The sequence below is a fragment of the Pangasianodon hypophthalmus genome, chromosome 6, assembly GCF_027358585.1.
Source record: "Pangasianodon hypophthalmus isolate fPanHyp1 chromosome 6, fPanHyp1.pri, whole genome shotgun sequence".
NCBI classification, from domain to species: Eukaryota; Metazoa; Chordata; class Actinopteri; order Siluriformes; family Pangasiidae; genus Pangasianodon; species Pangasianodon hypophthalmus.
Genome location: NC_069715.1, coordinates 9,742,850 through 9,765,978, shown reverse-complemented (window position 1 = coordinate 9,765,978; position 23,129 = coordinate 9,742,850). Strand labels below are relative to the sequence as shown.

At 39.2% G+C, this 23,129-nt stretch overlaps 1 protein-coding gene across 9 annotated transcripts in view; it reads left to right on the top strand.

The window, feature by feature from the left end:
* The window catches only part of fgd4a (FYVE, RhoGEF and PH domain containing 4a), a 66,776-nt gene that overhangs the window by 1,333 nt on the left and 42,314 nt on the right, over positions 1-23,129 (top strand). For 2 of the 9 annotated variants that reach the window (XM_053235111.1, XM_053235109.1), the window contains exon 1: positions 15,812-16,226. The exons of 2 other annotated variants lie outside the window; for them this stretch is intronic. Coding sequence is in view for 4 of the 7 variants with exons in the window: in XM_026927083.3 (XP_026782884.3) it covers positions 11,386-11,485 (100 nt within the window). In the remaining 3 variants the exon portion in view is untranslated. Of the gene's footprint in view, positions 1-4,302; positions 5,818-10,140; positions 11,486-15,811; positions 16,227-17,955; positions 18,005-23,129 lie in introns of those variants that run through there. 5 more of the 9 variants (XM_026927085.3, XM_026927086.3, XM_026927083.3 and 2 more) reach the window with 5 other exon arrangements.

The following is a 23,129-nucleotide window of genomic DNA, read 5'->3' as shown; positions in this document are numbered from 1 at the left end:
ACATGTGTTGGATGCTGTGATTGATCAAAACCCCCTACATTCATCTGGAACACCTGAAATCCATGAAGACGACAAAACTTTTACTGATTTATTACAAACATGGTTCTCAAAGTGGAGTTCCTGAAGCATAGCCAGGGGATCTGTGATTGTTTTACATTCTGTGGTGGAAACTACAACCCACAGTTATGAGGATTATTATATTTATTACTTTAACCTGCTTTTTTTTTTAAACATTAATAACCTGTTTGTGTTGACTTGAAATTAATGGGTTTAATTAAAACCAAAATCAATAGCTAACTCAAAAACAAGTACGCTCATAAATAATGCATCATTTTAATTCAAATGTGCTCTGTAACTGAAAAGTTTAAAAATAAAAAGCTCTATGGCTTTAATAAGCAGACAAAATATTACTGCACACATTTATGTAATGTGCCAAATACAGTAACAGTTGGATTATGTTCAATAATAAGTCTAAATAAATAAATATTTTTATGCAGTTAACATGGTCCATGGCTGCAAAATTTCTGGGTTTAACGCAACTTTGAAATATATGGCAACCTATAGTTTTGCAAAGGCAAACATCACATGCTATGATAACATACTTTACATTGTGTAGCCTCGCTTGCTTTATAACACTTCTTGTACTGCTTGGATTGAAACCTGTACGTTGCTGGCACAGACTGAAAGCTGAAAGTTTAGCTCCAACACATGCACTTGTATGTAGGAATAGAGGGACAAGTAAGTGCTTGTCAGAATAATATTTATCAATGACAATACAAGATGAACTCTAACTCACTCCTAGAGCACTTTGCTGCAACTAGGCATGTTGATTTATTATATCAGCCATTTAGGCTCATTTCTTGACTGTTGAGGGTATAGATATGCCATGTCAGCATTGTGTAATAAATTAACTTATGGTAATGATTGTTGCATCTTAGGCTAAGTCTTGACTTTCCAGCAATGGGTTTGTTTACCAAAATCACAGGATGGTTACTTACTGAATATTAGTGTAGGTTGGTGTTGGTGACTAGTGTTTAAGTGTTGATTTAGTAATTTCCCCTTTATTTCAACCTGGAATCAAATATAAAAGTTTTTAAGCTTAATCTTAAAGCGTAAAGTTGAAAACTCTTAAACAAGGATGAATATGAAGTAACGTGCATTTTGATAAGTGCTCATGTTAGTGGTGCAGCGAATAGCGTTGCAGGGTCCCAGTAACTCGGGTTAGTATCTGCGTGGAGTTTTTCACGTTCTCCCAGTGTCCATGTGGGTTTCCTCCAGGTTCTCAGGGTTCCTCTAACTATCCCAAAACATGCTGGTTGTTGGATTGCAAATCTAAACTGGCTCTAGGTGGGAATGATGTTCTGTTTCCCTGAAATCAACTGGTGTCCCATCCGACGTGTTGTCCCGCCTCCTGCCCCATGTTCTCAGTATAGGCTCCGAATCCCTGTCCAGGATAAAGTGGTTACTGAAGATAGATGAATGAACATTCATGCAAGTGAGTTGTGCAAGTCACTGTTCAGGTTCATAATAAAGAACAGGATGAGGAATTAGTACTTTCTATATCTGTGTGTGTATCTTGCTGGTTTCAGGGAGAGCTTTGTTGTAGCTTTTGTGCTTCTGACGCCATGTAGTGTTTAGGATAAATATTTGATCATAAAACAGTCTCTCATGTAAATAGAACAGTTCCCTAGTCATGAAGGTTCAAGAAGTGTATTTCTGGGGTGAATGGTGTGAATCTTTAGCATGTACACATGTTTGGTCATTTGTTGTTGTTGTTGATGTTGTTGTTTTGGTTGATATATTGTACAGTGGCTTGTGTAGCAGCTGTAACACATTGCTGATGACAGAAGTTTAAAATGTTGTTGTTTTCTTACTGATGAAATTATGGCAGCTCAGCCTCATTAAAAAAAGTATAGCAATTTCATTGTAATAAAACTCGCGACACACGCGGCTGCATGCCTACCCAGGGACGTTTTGTGTGCGGTCATGACTTTCTCAACAAAAAAGCAGTTGAGTTTAGGAAAAGTCATGCAGTGTTGAACAGGATTCTTCTCCTAAGCCTCAGACAATGGACTCAATTGTGCTACTCAACTCAAGAAGCAGCAAGGCTTTCTGGGATTGTTGGCTAGCATGAATTAGGACTTGTTATTGTTATTGCCTCGGCTGTACTGACTGGGGCACTGACACTTGTCCTCTGGGGACAAACTTGCTGTTTGTAATGGACTCTAGTCTTCAAAGTGGGCTTTGCTATAAGAGTAGCTAGTAGATTTAGATAAATTTTTGTTTTGTAAGATCATTATCCCTGCGATGGTCCAAATACTCAAGGTAAGAGAGCAGTGCTGAAACTGGCAGTGGTGTTTTATATAAATGTTATAGAGGGAGTGGAAAAAACTAAAGGAATACACTAATCCAGTGGAACTACAGCAGTGTTTTGTTTCTTGTTCATTTAATTATTGTTTCTCTGAAAGTTCTCTTTTTCAGGATATAACTGTCTAATCTAGAATTGACATTGAAGCAATCTAGATCTAAATGACTATGTATGGTCAAGAGCAATTTGCTAAATATGCTAGGCTAAGCGAAAGCATTTTCATTCAGATAAGAGTGAGGGAGATAGGACTGGCTTGTGGCCACATGCCCTGGCTTGTGGTAAATATGTAATCAGAGACGGTGTAAAGCCCTACTGCAGGAAAACGTTCATCCAAATCCATTTAACATATACAAAAGCTCAGGATATTACTATTTACCACACAGAAAATTCAGTGCTTTTCTCACTCATGTCTGTCTTTTTATGTATGTCTTTTTTTTCTTTTCTTTTTGCTCTCAAGATACTTTAATTATTTGAAAGCCGTTCACTCACAACAGCTACATTTGTTCCTACAGTTGTTGGAAACGGTTTTGATTTGGCTATTTCAATGACGCATAAATCCAGAAGATGGCGCTACAAGTCTTGTCATTGTTTTGCGTTTCTGGTTCACTTGGAAAATGTCTTTTCTGCATGAAGACAGTTAGCGCTTTGTGTTCCAACCAGACATATGTTCACTTCCTCGGCTCAGCAGCTGTCATGCTCATTCTCTGGCTGTTATATGAACTTCTAATGTCCTGCTTAACATTTACTTAACTGCGGAAGGTTGAATTAGGCAAATAGACAGAAGAAAACATAACAAAAATCATGACACGTGCAATTTAATAAGATTGTTACTTGTGTCATGTTGTTGTAGACACTTGCATGTCCTTGTCAACCTGTTTAATGTTGCTGTGGCTGAATTCTGGCAAACAGCCAAATATGATGAAAAAAATCAAGTTTGGGGATTTCTGTCTATAACATACTTTGACACCTCGACTTAAGAAACCATAAATATGTTTTTTTACCAAAATGATGTGTAACAGTTTTTATTTTTTACAGTCATACCTAGGCTAACTGAAGAGATCTTATCGGGTAAGAAGCCAATTTAACAACTGCAGCAGTAAAAATAGTCATTCTGCCTAAAGATGTCTAAAATGTGCCGCCACACATTTAGTAGCCAGGTCTAAAATCCAGCATAGCTACAGTATGTTATAATAGAGTAAACTTTATGACCAGTAGACAAAATCCATAAATATACAACAGCACTGTTAAAATCTCACTTAACTGCAGTGTTTAACTTGCTTTGTTTATTACGTGCATGTGATATTCAGATAATACAATCTTGTTCTAAGTAGGACGTTTCTTGTGGGCCACGTTATGGTTATGTTTAGTCATTTTGCTTTCAGTTTGATTCTACACATACGATTTACTTGTCTGCATCTGTTCCATTTATGAACAGAATAAAATTATTATGTAATTCAGTTTAGATTTTCAACGGGTGTTGGATCAACAAAGGTGAACCACATAATGTGTCTGTAAGATGCTTATTGCTGTTGTACTGCTGCTTCCGGTCGCTTTTGTTGTTTTTTTTGGGGGGAAAAGCCCATGGTAAGGCCACTCAGCGATGATGCACATCCTTTCTGAGCAGCATGCAATTCTTCTGACTTCCAGTGCTTAAAGTATTCCTCTGAGGAAACTCCTATGAGGAAAAACATTTAGATATCGAGTAAGTCCTGGGTGGGGTCTGGAGATGACATAATGAGAACGAGGAGTGAACGGAGGGAGTAGAGAAGTACGCAAAATAAAGCAGGAGGTGTTGAAAGATAACTGGTGGAAGAAATAGGAACAGATGTGTGACCATAATGAAGAGGCTAATGGTGGTTACACTCAGTGCTATGTAACTGAGTAATTAGGGGGAAAAAAGGCAAGTAACTTGATCAGGAAAAAAGTGAAACAGGCCATCCAGTTAAAAATGTGTTATGTTTCATAATTTGTATTTGTATGGCAGTCTGTGGGATTGTCACTATGGATATAGCGATATCCTGACTTTTTAATATGCTATAATTTTGCTTCTGGTTGAGATACATGCCCAAGGGAATAAACAATATTCCAGTACAGAAAAGTCTATAATTCAGAATGAGTAGAACATGTGATTACTTCACCACGTTTCCCAGGTTGCCACACATTTATGCTCATGTAATTTTACACCACACTTATCGTTCTCTCCAGTCCTTCTGAGTGTTTTCTCATTCCCAGCTCCCACCCACTAGTTCATTTGTCTTCCTGATTATTATCTTTAAGAAGGCCTGCACCTTAACCCTTCCTGCCCAAAGTGCCCTCAGCCTGTGAGTGGTAACATACAGACAAACCATGGAAGGAATTATGTCTATATATTGTCTGTCTGTCTATATTCAACAAATTTATTAGCACATCTGAACTCAGTGATGTGGTAATGCCAGAGAAAGCTTATTGTAGTGTAGCTGAGTCGCTCGTCAGTTCTTCCTCTGGCTCTTCCTCTGGAGAAACCTGGCTCAGAGTTGAGCTGTTTTTCTAACACTCCAATCAGCTGGTGTTTCCTGGCTTTCTTTAAGTTTTTTCTCTGTGAGTTATGCGTAAAGCTTGAACACCATGGCACACTGTGTCCCTACTGCACTGTCCACACTGAAGCCAAGATAGTTGTACACGGGACAGCTTAGCTAGAAACATGCCTCAAAGGTAGATTACCAATTTTCCCAGTGTACAAGATGATCTCATTTGAGCTTGGATGCTTCCAGGAAAGAAACAACATGATCCTTTTGGCGAATGAGTGAAGAATCAGTATGAGAGCAGAAGAAATCCAGCATCACTTCCTGGGACAAAGAAGAAATGTTATTCTAACAATCAGGATTGACAGGATTGCTTGGATTTGATGTTCTTGTCTTGTCCTTTCTTCATTTCTGTGTCATCACTTTGGATTATTTTTCGTGTCACTTTAAAAGTAAATGAGTGAGAGACGGGAAAGTGCTGAGGAAGTGGCGCTGTGCTGGATATTTTTGGTCCCTATTCATTGACAGGAAGACAAGCATCATAACTGCCCTCTCAGCTACTTTCTCCGCCAGTGCTGTCCTTTTCTCTGTCCCCAGCTTTGGGGTTTTCTCAATCTTTTCATTGATGGTTCTCCTGATGGCCAGTGATGGATTGCCTGGGTTCTAGTCTCAAGATGTCTCATCTGCGCCGGACTGCCTCTGGTAGGTGATGATGGCCGACATCATGACTATGATAGTGGCTTGTTCTGTGAACTTCAGGACGAACAGAACTTCGATCACCACTCACATATTGGAATATTGACACAAAGAGGCAGGCATCCAAACAAAGTCTGCCACTTCTTCCATCGTTATAGCAACCTAGAAGTTTTTCTAGAAATAAACACATAATGGGCAGTGGATTGAGAAAAATGAGACGTCGTCAGAAGTATTGGTTTTGTCGAACTAAAGGTAAAGAGCTGTTTCTGTCACTGCTGTTAAAATGTGAGGTCATAATTTGACTGATTAAATACATTCTGATTCCTGATTGTGAAACTCAGAAACCTGTTAAGTTCCCATTTACAAACCAACCAAATTCATGTGGATGGTGTTTATTCTCACCTTACTCAGTCAAATATAAATTTCTGTCTGATTACAGTTAGTTGGTTTATTCTACTCGGATTTAGGTGTAAAAATGAATGTTTGTTTTTATCCTAACTGAGCCATCAGTTGTAACAGATTTTTAACAGATTTATATACCACAGCACTGATAAATGCTCAGTTCTGATTGGTCAGAAGGTGTTGATTAATCTTCTGTTACAGCATGGCTTGGACAGTAGTTCTGGCTGTAAGAGTTATACTAATGCTCTTGTTCAAATACACTATATGGCCAAAACTATGTGGACACCTGACCATCATATCCATATGTGGGCCTTTCCCAAACTGTTGCCACAAAATTGAAAGTACACATTGTATAGAATGTCTTTGTATGCTGTAGTATTACAGTTTCCCTTCACTGGAACTAAGAGGCCCAAACCTGTTCCAGCATGACAATGCCCCTGTGCACAATGAAGACATGGTTTGCCAAGTTTGGAGTGGAAGAACTCGAGTGTCCTGCACAGAGCCCTGACCTCAACCCCACTGAACACCTTTGGGATGAACTGGAACACTGATTGCATTCCCGGCCTCCTCACCTGACATCAGTGCCTAATCTCACTAATGGCAAACCTCCACAGCCACGCGCCAAAATCTAGTGGAAAGCCTTCCCAGAAGAGTCGAGATTATTATAACAGCAAAGGGGGCTAACTCCATATTAATGGCCATGGTTTTGAAATGGGCAGATATGGATGTGATGGTCAGGTGTCCACAAACCTTTGGCCATGTAATGTATATTATCATGTCTATAGTAACAGCTTACCCAGAGACTTGTGTAGTGGATGCTCCACACGAACAGTTTTTTTTTTTTTTTTTTTTTTTTTTTTAAATAAAAGTATGTGATTGTTGATATGGTGAAGTCTTCTATGAGGAGTGCTTTATAACAGTCAGAGGTAAGTTCCGGATGGAGGGCTTTACAGTTTCTCAGTAAAATGATAAGCGTTTTCTGTCTTATTGCCTTCACGAGAGAGAGAAAAAAAAAAGAGAGGATGCTGAGGGAATGATTTTATAGCTGCTATAACATAAATGATAGCAGGAAGTAACTTGTTTCACGGATGTTCCACAACATGTAATGTAAAAGTGTCATGCTTTCATTCATTCATTCATTCATTCATCCGTTCATTCATTAATTCATTCATTAAAAGCTGTAATTGTTGGCAAATTGCTGTGGTATAAGAGGAATAAAACACTTAGAGACATGCTGTAATTGGAAAATTTATTGTGTGTCCAAAGCAAAAAAAGCTTGCTTAACTTGTAAGCATAGCTTTTGGTAGGGAACATTGGGGTCATGTCTCAGCCCATTTGTCAGCCATACCTGATGAAGCCTGAGGCCATGTTTAACCAGAGATCTGTTTTGTAAAGTTAATAAAGTACAGATATGGAGTTTGTTAGTGGTGAAGGACAAGAAGGGACCATTATACATGATTTACATGATAGCTAGTTAACCGTGCATGTTTTTGCTCTGAAGAATCTCTTACACACACACACACACACACAAGTTTCAGTTTAAACACCAGTCTTCCTAGACTGCAGTACACGTCATCACAGGTTCTTATCTCTGACCTCTTATCTAGCCACAAATGTCATTTGGCTCCTTTATTTTTCAAGAATTCATGTTATTTTTTTCATATAGCATGTAATGGAAATGTTTTTAACAAGAAAAAGACTGCCAGTGCACATAAAAAGATGACAGTAGAATTGGACATTTGAGCAGAGAAAGAGATGAAACCATATCTTAGTTTAATTCTAGAAAATAATCTGACCTATGGAGATCAGATGGAGACTACAGCACATTAAAAAGATAAATAAAGTTAATTATGGTTTCACTTGTTTCATTTTTGCGACAATTTTGGATGCTGTTTACTGTAGAGATTTGCTGAGTCGAATCTTTGTACTTCTCCTTTATGCCAAACCAGAGACTACATAAAATATACACTCATCATCCACTTTAATAGGAACACCTACACACCTTCTCATTTATACAGTCATTCAATCATGTGGCAGAGGCTCAATGCATAAAATCATACAGATACAGGTGAAGAGCTTCAGAACATCAGATTCCAATCCTGTCAGCCAAGAACAGGGATCTGAGGCTATCATGGGCACAGGCTCATCGAAACTGGACTCTTAAATATTAGGGGGAAAAAAATCACCTGGTCTTTTTCCAGTCTTCACCTGTCCAGTTTGGGTGAGTCTGTGCCCATGGTAGCCTCAGATTCTTGTTCTTGGCTGACTGGAATGATGCTTGATGTGGTCTTCTGCGGTTGTCGCTCATCCACTTTGAGGTTTGATGTATAGTGTGTTCCGAGATGCTTTTCTGCTCACCACGGTTGTAAAGAGTGCTTATTTGAGTTACTATAGACTTTCTGACAGTTCAAACCAGTCTGCTCATTCTCCTCTGATATCTCTCATCAACAGCCTGCAGACCCTCCGGTCACAGGATGTTTATTGTTTCTCACACGTTTTTGTTAGTTGGTTTTTTTTCTGTGTGAACTATAGAGACTATTGTGCATGAAAATCTCAGGAGATCAGCAGTTTCTGAAATGCTCAGATCAGCCCATCTGTTATAACTGAATAACCATGCCACGGTTAAAGTCACAGAGATCACACTTTTTTCCCCATTCTGATGTTCGATGTGAACATTAACTGAAGCTCTTGACCTGTATCTGCATGATTTTATGCATTGTGCTATTGGATAAATGCATTAATGAACAGGTGTATAGGTGTTCCTATTAAAGTGTACGGTGAATGTACATTCAATTCTTGATGGAGGCCGCGACAATATTTACTGTGCCAGTGTCCCGAAATGATAAGGAGCACATTATTATAGTCTGGGTCTCAAGAGACTAATGAAAAACTTGTGCAGCAGCAGCTTTTTGCAGAAAATGGTGTCATTAAGTTTTCATTTTATTGTCTGCATTATGCACATAAAGCCATAGTGATCATAAGACTTCATAGGGTAGGCTTTTAATGCCAGTTATATTTAAGTGTGTGTACTGTAAGCACACCAGAGCCAGTCTACAGCCTTGTACTTAACCACTCCACTTTCAGTTCAGGAAGGAAAAGGCAGGTCCTTTATTCCAGCATACTCCCAATCTATCTACATCTATTGTTTGGATATGTCATCAGAAAATATGGCCTGTGATGCAACGCTTTCAGTAAAATCCCACGACTGAGTCTGTGTTTAATCAATGAAACTTATTCTACATGACTCAGTTTTGTTTACTGTGGTGTGATAAAGGTAGACAGTAAATGTGTGAGTGTGTGTTAAGAGAACGAAGCCTTAGAATGGCACTGTGTTTCAGAATCATCTGGTTATACCACACATAGACAAGACTGTAACAGAATAACTCTAATCAAACCAAATATAAACCTAAGTTTAACCAGTCAGGGGAAATAGAAAAGCATTCTCTCTCTCTCTTTTTAATTAAATACTGTAGATAAATGTGGATCTGCGAGCCATTTTTACGCCTGACATTATTACATTACATTATTATTAGGGATGCATGGACACTGATACTGTTATCCCGACTTGTAACATTATGTTCTCCCATGCATTTCTTAAACTGATATGGTGTACATGCTTAATTTCCTGTCTGTTTTTTTTTTTTTTTTTTTTTTTTTTTTTTAAGGCAATCAGTTCTAGATGATTAAATTATTTATTGCGATTGCTTTTTTAAAATGGTAAATCGCAAGCAGGGAAAAATCAATACTGCACAAGTTCTAATGCAAACAATCTGTTGTGTATGAGAGCACTTCAGTACTGCGAGCACTGAGCACTGAGACACGTGCTTCCATTCCCCTCACTCGCCAGGATCTATGCTTTGCTCGTAAAAGAATTGCAAGGTGCAACTCGCACTTTGTCTGCTCTGTGTGCTCGTTCTTGATTAAAGGTACTGTTTAAACACCATAACATTTTGAACATAAAACTCAACATGAGGAGTTTATTGCTAGTAGCACATCGCAGCAACCAACATAAACAGAACGAAATAAAATATTCCATGATGCTCCTGATTGATTATTAAGTAAGTTACTCATCTCAGTATCAACGAGTATGAGTATGATACGAGACTCAGTATCCACACCCACACACACACACACACACACACACACACACACACACACACACACACACACAAACACACTTCCTCCCTCTGCATTCCGACACTTTCTCCTTTGAGATGTACTTGCAGAGTAATTACAGAACAATGCAGTTGTTGTTGACATGTAAAGGAAAAGGATCGTTTAGAAAAACATAAAAAATGCAGGACTGGCTGTTTTCGTCCCATGTGAGCCTTGTGGTTAAACGTGTCAGCATTTGTTATAGCCAAGCAATTAGGCTAAAGGTCCAACAGAGGGCAGAGACGCACTGACAGATGTGTGACTCACGAGGCTTAGTCAGATATGTAGTTTCTCTTCTCCTGCACTTCCCTCACACTCATCCCATAGGAACGTCAGACTAACGGAGGTGGTCAGTGCCGTATGACTGTAAAACATCAGGTATTTGTGGTCTCATCTGGTTTGCCTCTGACTGTTTTTGAAAATATGATGAGGTATTTTTAAGTGGTTTCTTTGTATGTGTATTTATACAGGCAGCTGTAGAAGTATTGGCACCCTTCAAGAGAATGAGCCAAAAATTATTGTATAAAATAAATATTACACACGTTTTTTTCTATTTTTTTTTTTATTCAAGCAGTTGAGCAAGACTACTCACCTTTCCTCTAACGCAAATTATTCTGATATACATCTGTGCTCTTTAACAATGTGTGAAAAGTATTGGCACCTCTAATTAATATTTCAAATAAATGTAAACAATTCGCCATCTTTTGAAGAAAATATATATTTGTGAACTTAATTGTTCCCTTTGCCCATTTCCTGTTTCCCTAGGAAATAAATATCTTAAAATGCCAGTAAATCATTGATGCTTTGAGGATGATTTGCCACAAGTTGTCTAGCAGCTCTTGTGAAGATTGATGGCAACCTTGATGTGTCTGCCAGGAAGTTAAGACCTGGTCATAAATAATGAAATACACAAATATACTTACAAATCAAAATATCATCCTAATCAGAATAGAAATGATTGCGAGAACACAACATTAACGCTGCTACACGAGCAGCATTGTTTATGTAGTCATCTGCATACCTTATGTGTATCCAGAGGATTAAAAGCTATATCCACTAGGGGGCAGAGTCGGGTTAAAACATCACCAGCATATTTTCCTTGACTACTACTTCTAATTTTGCAAGTCAACAACGAACTCTGCAACAGCAGAGGAGGCAGGCAAGCACGGCATTGACATATCGTACAAGTGTGGGTAACTGCGGACTAGCTTCTCTTCAAAACTTTCCACCACTGTTGTCGTGTGTCAGTCTGGCATTGAGGTGATGTCACATCATAAGGTTGGTCTTTCACCACATGGACGTGTAGCGTTAATTTCTGAGTGCACAAGCGACCACAGGATAACATGCTGTTATTCTCTCCAAGGTAGGCTTGATCAACTATTAATTGTGGGGGTGCCAATATATATATATTTTTTTTCCCCCGGTATTTTTGCAGTAGAAAAAAATCTGCATATAAGAACATATGTAAGAACATCTTGTGGTTGAAAAAGTATTGTCTTAAAATGAAACTCTATAGCATCCCTATATGTTTAAGCTCCAAATAACACTCACTGCATGTTTTATTTTTGCGTATATTCCTCATATGCATTTGTTTTATATATATAATAAACTCACAAACTGCATTTATGCCCTTATTTCATTACAGTGAAAGGTGAATACTTTGTTATAGTGCTGGCATCAGCTCTGTTCTTTTCCACTTGCTTTGTGTATTGATTTGGACTCGGCTGTTTTGGCTGTCCATAGGGAACCATTTCTGTCCTCTGGTCCTCTCACACACACATAGATCTGAGTGTGTGTGTGTGTGTGTGTGTGTGTGTGTGTGTGTGTGTGTTGGCATGGCTGCTTTCTAAAGTTTAGAATGTCTGAGGTGAGGTGCCAGGATGATTCTTAACATAATCACCTTTACATATGCCTCTGGATGTGTGTATGTCTCTTCCTGCAAAAGTAAACACACAGCTAATGCTTATGCCGAACTGAAACCCGCTAGAAGACACTACCTTACATTACCTAAAAAGGCTACTTTCTGATGGCAAGTTTGACTTGTTTCTGCCTGAATGGCTGTAATTACAGGTTTACTGCTCAGTTGGTTGCAGTATGGTGGTGAATGGAAGACTGACTGTGGTTGGTCTTGTAAAGGGATAGAACTTCTGAGAACCTTGTGAAAAAGCTGAAAGTCTTTATGCCAATAAGTAAGCAGTAACCAAGCACATGTGGACAGCACCTTGGATTCAGACTCAACACACAGAATCTTCGACAATATATTCTTCTGAACACCCTGGAATTAACACCTTATATCTTATAAATATTTGGTATCCTTTTGGCTGAGATGGTCCTGAGATTCACATACCTTCCTGATGTAAGTGCCAAGTTGAAGCCAGACATGATGACCTTTCTTTGTGACTATGCTGATTTGGACATTTGCTATAACAGCTTATCTACTTAATGCTGTGGAATCCTTTCTGTATTTGTCTTGAACACCTTTTTGGATGTTTAAATAGTCCATGTAGTCACTTTTGTGCAGTCTTGGAGTGGTCCTCCTCCCCAAACCCTGGTCACGAGCTTCCATTAATTGCTCCGTATGCCTTAGATAGCCTCGTTATCTAGATCTTAGACTTGTTATCTAAGCTCAGCCTTGTAACATAGAAGCTGACTTATCTGAACGGATGCCGATCCATCATTGTCTGAGGCCTGATCTGATTTGTGGAGTGAAAATTACTCTAAATGCCAGGTGCTGACCTCTATAATAAAGCCACTAGACCCCTGTGTCACAAGGAAGCTTGTGATGAAACAGAGCTGGGTTTTGTCCAGCTGCTACCAAGTTGGCATGTGACAAGTGTGTCCAGCTGCATTGGGGCCCCCGAAGGTCACGTGTGTGTGTGTGTGTGCGTGTGCGTGTATGCGTGTGTGTAGCATAGAGTGACCATCACTACGAGAAGAACAGGTCAGTGAATCACAGAAAAGATTAATCGCAGTCTTTAAAGCATTTGTAAGCAATTTAATTAAGATCACTTTAGCCAAATTGTGTTTAGCTTTCTCTCTCTCTCTTTCTCTCTCTCTCTCTCTCTCTCTCTCTCCCTGAGCAGTGAGCTCTGTGAGTGTGTGGCCATGAGTAGAGCAAAGCCAAAACCAAGCAGAAAGCTGCAACATTATTTGTTTTTGCAACACATTTTACATTACTGTTTTGACTACCTTGCCAAGGGCTTTGCAAGATTGTTACATAACATTTTATTTTTAGGCCAAAACAAAAAAATTCTACATGAGGAAATTCTACATGAGGAAATTCAAGAATACTGCCAGTTATTCTTGCGTGTGCACCAGCAGCCCAAACAAAGCTAGGATTAAAAGTAAACAGGAACCAATGCACCAGCTTGGTAGGGTAATTAATGTAACTATTGTTTTTTTTTGGACGTGATATAAAAGCAGGCTAACGTTTGGCCAGAACATCTAGCTTACACTACAAGACAATGTGGAGTGCAATGGACATGGGATCATTCAGAAATGAGTTGCACTGAATCAGCAGAAACATCAGTTTGGCTTTTCAGTGTGGAGAGACCTAAGAGATATGAAGATCTCATTAACAGGTACGTGCTTGCTCAGATTCTCAAGAAGCAATTCTCTTAATAATAATAGTTATCATCCCAAAATGTAACATCATAATGTACAGTCAGAATCAACACTTAAATGTTTACCAATGTTTGTAGTGAGTCTTTTTCTTGGACCTAGCTGGTGTGAGTGAAGACTTTATTCTATATTAATTCTACCTTGTACACATAGTGCACTACATGTAGTTCACGCCATTGGATGTTCAACCACAGAAAAATGTAGCAGAGAAACAAAGCCGAATGAAATGCACTAAAAGTGCATCTGTCTTTGCATAAGTACCTTAAGTCAAATTAAGAAATACTTTGTTATTCTTGGCAAAACCACGGTAAAGTTTCTTAGTAAGGTTTTGGGCCACCATGAGCCACCAGAAGTGGTTCAGAGACACTTGCCATAAATTTTGCAAGTCTCTGGAACTGTACTGGAGTGATGAACCCCATTCTTTCAAAGATATTCCCTCAGTTGGTGTTTTGATGTTGGCGTGATGGAGAACACTGTCTAACACATCACTTCATCACCCCTGGGTGTTCAAGTGGGTGAGATCTGGTGACTACAAAAGCCATAGCATATGATTTACATCCTCATCAAACCATTCAGTGAGACCTCATAGCCTGTGGATGGGGGAGGAGAGTCATCCTGAAAGAGACCACTCCCATCAGGATAGAAATGCTTCTTCTTAGGAACATCATAGCTAGTTTCTGGTCCAATGAGCTGCCTTTAGCCAAATAATTTACATCAATGCAGGTGACTGAATGACATGCATCAGTCTGGTACAGAAGCCGAGTTCATGTTTATATATATAACTATATATATATATTTTGTGTGTGTGTGTGTGTGTATGTATCGGCTTTGCTGCAGTATTTGTTTGCTCCCCTGAAATACATTGCTGGGTCTGCACCTGGGCTGCTGTCCACCAGTTGACCATCCTTAAAGGGGACAAGTGGACCCAAATACTGTTATTCTTTCCCGGGCAGGCAGTGGTGGCTGAATGGTTAAGGTTCTGGGTTACTGATCAGAAGGTTGGGGGTTCAAGCCCCAGCACTGTCAAGCTGCTGCTGTTGGGCACTTGAGCAAGGCCCTTAGCCACATTGGCTTCAGGAGCACTGTATCATGGCTGACCCTGCGCTCTGACCCCAGCTTCCTTAGCAAGCTGGGATATGCGAAAAACTGCATTTCATTGGCTCTGTACTTGTACTCTGTACAAAGACAATTTGAATCTAATCTCATCACTAAATATTAATTGTAAGGGTGGCAATAATTCTGAAACATTCTGAAAAAAAAATTGTACTACTTAAAAAAAATTGCGTGACTGAAAAAATAAATAAAAAAAAAAAGTTTAAAGGATACTATGTATTTTATTTAATCACTTATTGCATGTGGTATTCTTTTTAGATATTACATTTTGCTCATTTTCATGGTGCCATTAATTCTGGAGGGCACTGTATTTATCATCGTCAGCAACTGTATGTGTTTATTTTTGTATTTCTGTGCTAATATGCTGAACATTAAAACTTGTATGAAAGAGATGAGTACACACTGTTCAGATCTTGTGCAGGCCTTTAATCTGTGGCATTGCATAAATATATGGTGCAGCTTGGTAATGAAGCGTTTAGGATTTTCACTGAGGGCTTGGGGTTAAATGATGGAAGCATGAGAATTGTGTAGGTGGCCACTTTAGGTTGCCTCTTCCTGCTAACCCTCCCCCACAAGCCCCTCATTCATCTGCATCCCCCATCCCTCCGTCTCTCCCTGTCCCCACCCTGCCGGCGTGTGTCACATGGCTGTGTCACACTCCAGTTGAATGAGACAGGCTGATTTGTATGCCGTATTCGATGATGGACACAGTGAACAGTTAACACATGGACACAGTCGTAAACAGTCTTCTGAACGGCACTATCTACATTCTCTCTATTCATCTCTCTCTTTTGCTTCCTCCCTCCTGCTCCCCAGCACCCCCCTCTTTCTCTTTCTGCTGGCAGATGAGATCCTCGAGTTTCCTCCCTGTTTGCTGGTCCTCCCTCGATCAGCATAATAGACCTGATTGTCCATGCGACACACACACACACACACACACACACACACACACACACACACACACACACACACATATATATGCTGGCACCCAAAGAATGAGGGATTGACGCAAGGACAGTGAGACTGCCGTTTCCCTGCCATATGCTTTCTCTCCGCTGGAATGTGATTATATTCATGGGTTACAGAGAGAGATCGAGAAGCGTTTGAGGCTGAAGAGGGGGAAAACGAGCAGGAGAGAGAGAGAGAGACTAGGAAGAGCGAGTGTGTGTGAGAGAGAGAGAGAAGGGGAAGGAAGCAAAGAGGATGCACTGAGTGAGAGAAGTGAGAACGAAAGGAACAGATCACAATGACGCTTTTTGTTTCGGCATGAATCTTTGGATAACAGCAGCAGCTCCCAGGCTTAGAAGAAACTACAGCTCATTCACTCACACGCGCAGCTGTCGTACAGATTAAAAAAGGACTCGTGTAAGGTCAGTGCTTTTCTTTTTTTCTGGGCTCCATTCAGCAGGGCTGTGGCTGGGGGGCTGGGGCCACCAATGCACATCACTCAGGATTCCTCTAATTATCTCCTGTCCTTCTAATTAACTCTGATTTGATCAAGACTGATAAAACGGGTCTGGTTTGTGGTGTTCTCATTATGGAAATCGAGCTGTTAGACCGATAATAAAGGGAGGAAAGCTTTTTATGTGTGTGTGATAGAGAGACACTGTCACCCATGGATTATAAATGAATAATTTTGGGATCTGGTGGATTTGGTGTAAGCTGTCGTCTGATTTTGTGTGAGCGTGTACATGTGGGAGAGAAGTAGGCTGGCACCATGTAGCTACGAAATTAAAGTTCCAGTAAAGAAGAGCATAAGAGGAAATTGCTCATTACAGTGCAAAACCACACACACTCTGGTAATCTAATGTCATTGTGCCTCTCTTAACTGTTAGTCGTGAAGGGAATGATTTTTCTATCTACACATTTTGCATAGATATATAACTCTAGTTTGGCATCTTTTGTCTTCATTTCTCAATCATTTTTAAACAAGGGTTTAAGTTGCAAGCTTCTCCTGTTATTAAGGATATGATCAATGTGTCCTATAATGGAGCCAAGGCTGAGGGACTCTAATGATTAACTTCATACTCAAATAGTAACTTTTCATTGACTTACTGTTCTTAGAAGTAAATAAAATTAGTTTAGTAATGCAGTCTGGAAAAAGTCTGGTGGCTTACTGAGAAACGTAAGAAGAAGCACTGAAGTTTATTTCAATAAAGTTACTGGGAGAAAAGGCTCCCACTTCTGATATTGTGATAAATTATATTAGAACTGTGCATGGAACTATACTTAATCCCACTTCTGTTAGCTTCCACAGAAATCCTGACACTTCCAGCACACTCCCGCATTTCCTTTACTTGCAGTATTAAAAAATAAGACAATAACTCATTTAAACAACAGCAACCCTTATCATGATGAAGTTCCATTAGTTCATCATTAATGAATGAGTAGTTAAACAAAGGTCCCTGATTTGTGTCTATCTTTTCTACTACTAAAAACCAAAGCTCTGATTTATTGTACTGTGGTATACCTGCCTACCAGATTCGAGCTGACAATGCATTATTGTCTCTAGAAAATAAAATCAAGACAAAATTTACAGCTGCGTATTTTGTTTGTGTTAAGTAATTAAAGGCATCCCATGCCAGCAGTTGAACGGTGTTCTGCTGAGAGGGCTGTGTGTACAGTGGATACTGTTACAACACCAGCAGTCTCACGGTAACACATAGCTAGTGGTTTCATTTTCCCTTCTTCTCTTTATAAATTTTCATAGGCGTTAGGAATGTGTTAATCTGATGCTATTGGTATCGATGCCATTATTGACCTGAATGCTTTACCGGTATTGGATTGGATCTGACATATTTTGTGCTGTGAACATGTGTGATGTTGACTGACACAACACTGATCTTCTTCATGAATACAAATGGTCTTAAAGTCCAGCACCTTCCCACCTGTAATGTTTGTATAACTTGGCATCAGTAGGCCTCATAGGTGTCATATATACAAAAGGAAGAATACAATCTGTGTATTTATATTATGTATTGTTGTGGGTGATGCATACTGTGTATCATAAAAAAGCTTTTTGGGTATTGTGATATATTTTTGCCTTATTCCACAGTGCTGTTGAATTCTTGATTCTGATTGGTGAGAAGGTATTGACCAATTTTCTATAACAGCATGGCTCTGGCAGTAGTGCAACTGCAAATCTCAGGTTTGTATTGATCCTCTCATTTTAATACGTTATCGTTTCTATAGTGACAGTGACACAGGGGCAGATAAACTGAGTAAAAAAAAGGTGTCATTTTTGATATGGTGAACTTTTCTGTGAGGAGAGGTTTGCTTAGCATTTTTGGAATCTCCATTGTCAGTGCTTGGTAACAGTCAGAGGTAAGGCTATAACTAAGTTTTCCAGTATGGGGAAAGTCTTCAGGACGGAGTGCTTTACGGTTTTTCAGTAACATAATCTGCATTTATTTTATTAGGGCAGTCGTGGCCTAATGGATAGAGCCGGACTTGCAACCCGAAGGTGAACCTGAAGGTTGTGGGTTCGGGTCTGGTCCGGATTGTAGGTGGGGGGGGGGTGAATGACCAGCGCTCTCCCCCACCCTCAATACCACGACTGAGGTGAGACCCTTGAGCAAGGCACCGAACCCCCAAATGCTCCCCGGGCGCTGCAGCAAAAAAGGCTGCCCACTGCTCCGGGTGTGTGTTCACGGTGTGTGTGTGTGTGTGTTCACTACTGTGTGTGTGCACTTGGATGGGTTAAATGCAGAGCACAAATTCCGAGTATGGGTCACCATACTTGACCTCAAGTCACTTCACTTCACTTATTTTATTAACTTCAAAAGAGAAAAAAATAGAGGTTGGTGAGGGAATTATGTTTATAGCTGCTGTAATGTTTAATAACAGTAAATAACGTTCCACAACGTTAGATGTAGCTGTAAACGGATAAAAAGTATGACGTGTTGAAGACCGCAAAAAGACCAGGTGATTTATTTTTTTTCCAATCTTCAACTGTCCAGTTTCAATAGCCTCAGATTCCTGTTCTTGGCTGACAGGAGTGGAACCCAATGTGGTCTTCTGCTGTTGTAGCCCATCCACCTCAAGATTCGATGTTTTGTGCATGCTGAGATGCTTTTCTGCTCACCACAGTTGTGAAGAGTGATTATATTCAATTCAATTCAATTCAATTTTATTTATATAGCGCTTTTAACAATGGACATTGTCACAAAGCAGCTTTACAGAAATAAATGGATTCACAAAAATATATTGTAAATATTTAAATTTATCACTGTGAATTTATCCCTAATGAGCAAGCCAGTGGCGACGGTGGCAAGGAAAAACTCCCCGAGATGATATGAGGAAGAAACCTTGAGAGGAACCAGGCTCAAAAGGGAACCCATCCTCATCTGGGTGCAACGGATAGTGCAATTATAAATAAATCCCTTCTATTGTGTACTATATGGACAAATAGTGCAATTGTGCAACCAATAAATTCATCACAGTATTTGCAAGAGGTCCGGCTGGTTAAAATCTATCCACTGTCCACTGATGGAGTCCTGAGTACGAAGCTGCTCGTGGCAACTGCAGCCCCAAAGCCACTACAGCAATCGCAGTCCCAAGCCATTACAGTACAGCTCCCCATATGTGATCCCCAAGGATTATATGAGTTACTATATCCTTCCTGGCAGATCAGACCAATCTGGCCATTTTCCTCTGACCTCTCTTATCAACGCAAGGCATTTCCACCCACAGAACTGTCACTCACTCAGTGTTTTTTGTTTTTCGCTCCATTCTGTGTAAACTCTAGAGACTGTTGAATGTTGAAAATCCCAGGAGATCCCATCTGGCACCAACATCCTTGCCATGGTTTAGGTCACAGAGGTCACAATCTTTCATCATTCTGATGTTTGATGTGAGCATTAACTGAAGCTCTTGACCTGTATCTGCATGATGTTATACATTGCAGAACTGCTGTGGTAAATGAGGGATAAAATACTTCAGGATGTGTGGTTATCGGAAAATAATAAACTTCACCTTGTTGATTATTTCCTTCACATACCATTCTTCTTTTATATCATCATAGTACATAAGATCATATTACTTGGAACATATGAAAAGAAGAAGTCAGTTTGCACAAGGAAAAGCAAAACCTTTAAAGGGGAAGCATGTTTAGAGAACAAAACCCCTTGTCACTAACCCCCACACCCCACCCGCAGAAGTAATATATGCAAGTGCTTGGTGTCACTCTTGGCCTGAACAACTTCCTTTTTCAACATTCTGCTCTGCATTCTGTGAAACGTTTTCACAAGCAGGTCTTGAAATGCATCGCATGTCAGCGGTTTTCACGAGGTCCTAACAAGGTCCAGTTACTGTGATTTAGGACCAGTAAAAATGGTTTAGTAGAACTCGAGATATTTATACACACACACACACACTCACCATCCACTTTAATAGGAACACCGGTACGTCTGCTCATTTATGCAGCTATCCAATCAGGCAATCAGTTGCACCAGCACAATGCATAAAATCATGCAGATACAGGTCAAGAGCTTCAGTTAATGTTCACATCAAACATCAGAATGGGGAAAAAATCTCTGTCTGATCTCTGTGACTTTAACTTTTGAATGGTTGTTGGTATCAGGTGAGCTGGTTTGAGCAATTGCTGATCTCCTGGGAATTTCACACACAACAGTCTCTAGAGTTGATACAGAATGGTATAAACTCACGTGAGAACACTTCAATTCTGCGAGCACTGAGCACAGAGACATACGCATTTGTTTTCCCCTCGCTCGCCAGGGTATACAGTTCTCATGAGTCAATAAAAGAGCCATGCCTTAAAGTAAAACTAAAAAGCATAATTTGTAATCCTTATTTTAGTAATATGCTGACAATTTGTGTTTAAACAGAAAGTGGAATGAGTTAAATTTAAGGTGCATGTCTTTGCAGGATTTTTAACCGCCGCTTTTGGTAGCAGTTTAATATTATTGCTGTTATAATTAGTATTGCTGTGTGTGTAAACGCTGTGATGATAAAAATTGAAAGGTAAAAACCATTTTAAACATTTACCTTGGGTATTTTCCACATGGTTATATGAATGAGATGATTCTGTTTCCAGCACAGGCATAGTGGATTGGCTATGCCATGTGTGAATGGATGGGTTGATGGATTTTACAATACAAAACCTAAAAAAAAAAAAAATCATCAAAGAAGGCTGCAATATTCAAATGACCTCTGTGACTCAGCTTTTGTCTAGTGTGTGGTTCTTGAGACTCCACATGTGTCATTGGGTAATCTGCTGAACCAGTCTTGCGTAATCCAACAAATGGAAATGATTTTTGGTCAAAATAATACACCCATTTTTTTTTTTTTTTTTTTTGACAATGTCACGTCAAAGTTCCACCAATGTGTTTTTAATATACTGCACACTGTTGTTAAGTGTTTTTTTTTTTTTCAACTGCTTGCATGCAGGTGTTTTGCATTCTGTACAAGCAGTTCTTCTCTCTCCCACTCGTACTGTGTGCTGTGTGTCAGCCAGAGATCTACACACAGAGTTTACAAAGTGATTTTAGAGTGATTTAAAGGTAAGTGATCTTTTAGTAATACCTAAAACATAAAGGAGTGTTGTACAGAGGCAGTGTAGTGTTGGAGCTCAGCCTGGATCTCTGTTTAGTCTGGAAGTAAAAGAACTGAATCAGGCTTGGCATGAAGAGTCAAATGAACACTGCGAAACTGAGCGAAGGCTAGGGTGTGTTCCCAGCATCCAGGGAATTAAGATTTCTGATTACTAGCAATGAATGTCTCTAAAATAAATTATGCTTATCACTATTATTTGCAGTATAAATCATGTTAGCGGTATTCATGCGAAGAGACACATAAAATTGTTTACACACCTAAGGGATCCTCCTGATGTGGGTGTATGCACGGATTTAAAGATTTTATTTCACTTCGTTACTGTCAGGTGAAAGGGGTCTGAGCCAAATATGAAAAGAGTGAGAGAGGGAGAAATTAGGATAGTTTCATTTTTATTTTCTGTCGTTGTAAATTATAAATGGTGGTTTTCTTCATAGACAAGTATTGCTACATTTTATTCTTGGTAAAATAGTTGCTGTAATGTTACTAACTGCAGGAAGTTATAAAGAAGATGATCAGAGCAGAGGAAGTGCTGCCTGTGGCCTTTTATATATAAAAGAACTCACTCTGTGTTTCAGTGCATCATTAATGATTTAATTAGAGATGGCGACGATTGGTACCCAGGATATGTATTGGACTGATACAGCAGAAAATAGTGGATCGGATAAAAAAAAAAGAAAGAATGATTTATTCCAATCCTGTAACAAATGGAAAAGATTTTATTTGGAATCAGAAATTTATTTATTTATTTTTTTTTTTGGGAGCTGTAAATCTTTATATATAAAGAGAACTGATGGTACTTTTGCTAGGATTGATTTTTATTATGTTTATACTTTACAATATTTGCAATGTAAGTGATTTTTGTGTGACAGTTGCCATTTTGTGTGTCGTGTTTTTGGCTATGTAGTTTTGTGCTTCAGTTAAAAAAAATCTTTTTAAAAAAATCCTTTAAGCTTAGCCATTTTTAAAGAAATAAAAATCGGATAGATATCGCTATTGGCTGATAATCAGGGTTCCAGTTTCAGGATTATTGAAAAGAAAAAGTGATATTGTGCCAACTCCACATTTAATATTAACATATCTCATTATTTGTGATTGCATATGGCTGATTGGTTGTGTTGCAATGTGTGTAAACTAACACTATATATAGTATACAGGCATTTAAAAATCATAAATGCAAGCTCCAGGGTGTTAGCCTAGACCCATGCTTTGCCTGTGCAGAAACCTAATTACGAAGGTTAACAAGTGCTGGCTAATATAATTTAACTAATATGTGTAGTGAGCTGGTTAAATGCATTAATACAGACTAAAGGAAGTGAGTGAGTAGAGGGAGAATTGATACCGTGTAGCTGTAGTGCTTATCCTCTCTGATAATGTCCCTGATGTAATATAATGTGTTTGGGCCCTCGGCAAATAGCCAGCAAGTGTTTGGCTAACATTTTGGCAACAGGCATTTGTTTTCTGTGTCCACATCACACACAAAAAGATTTATTGTTATGTTATTCAAGTCTGTCCAGCATCTGTGTGTCTAATTCAAGGTGACTGCATGTTGTTCCAGCAGTAGACTGATGTGAAGTGAAGCTCTGTATTTTCCACAGATTTGTCAGTTTCCACATAAAAACAGTCTACGTTTGTCCAAAATGGCATGAAAGAAAAATGCGTCAGCTAGTATTACAACACGGGGTGACATTAGTGCACGGTTT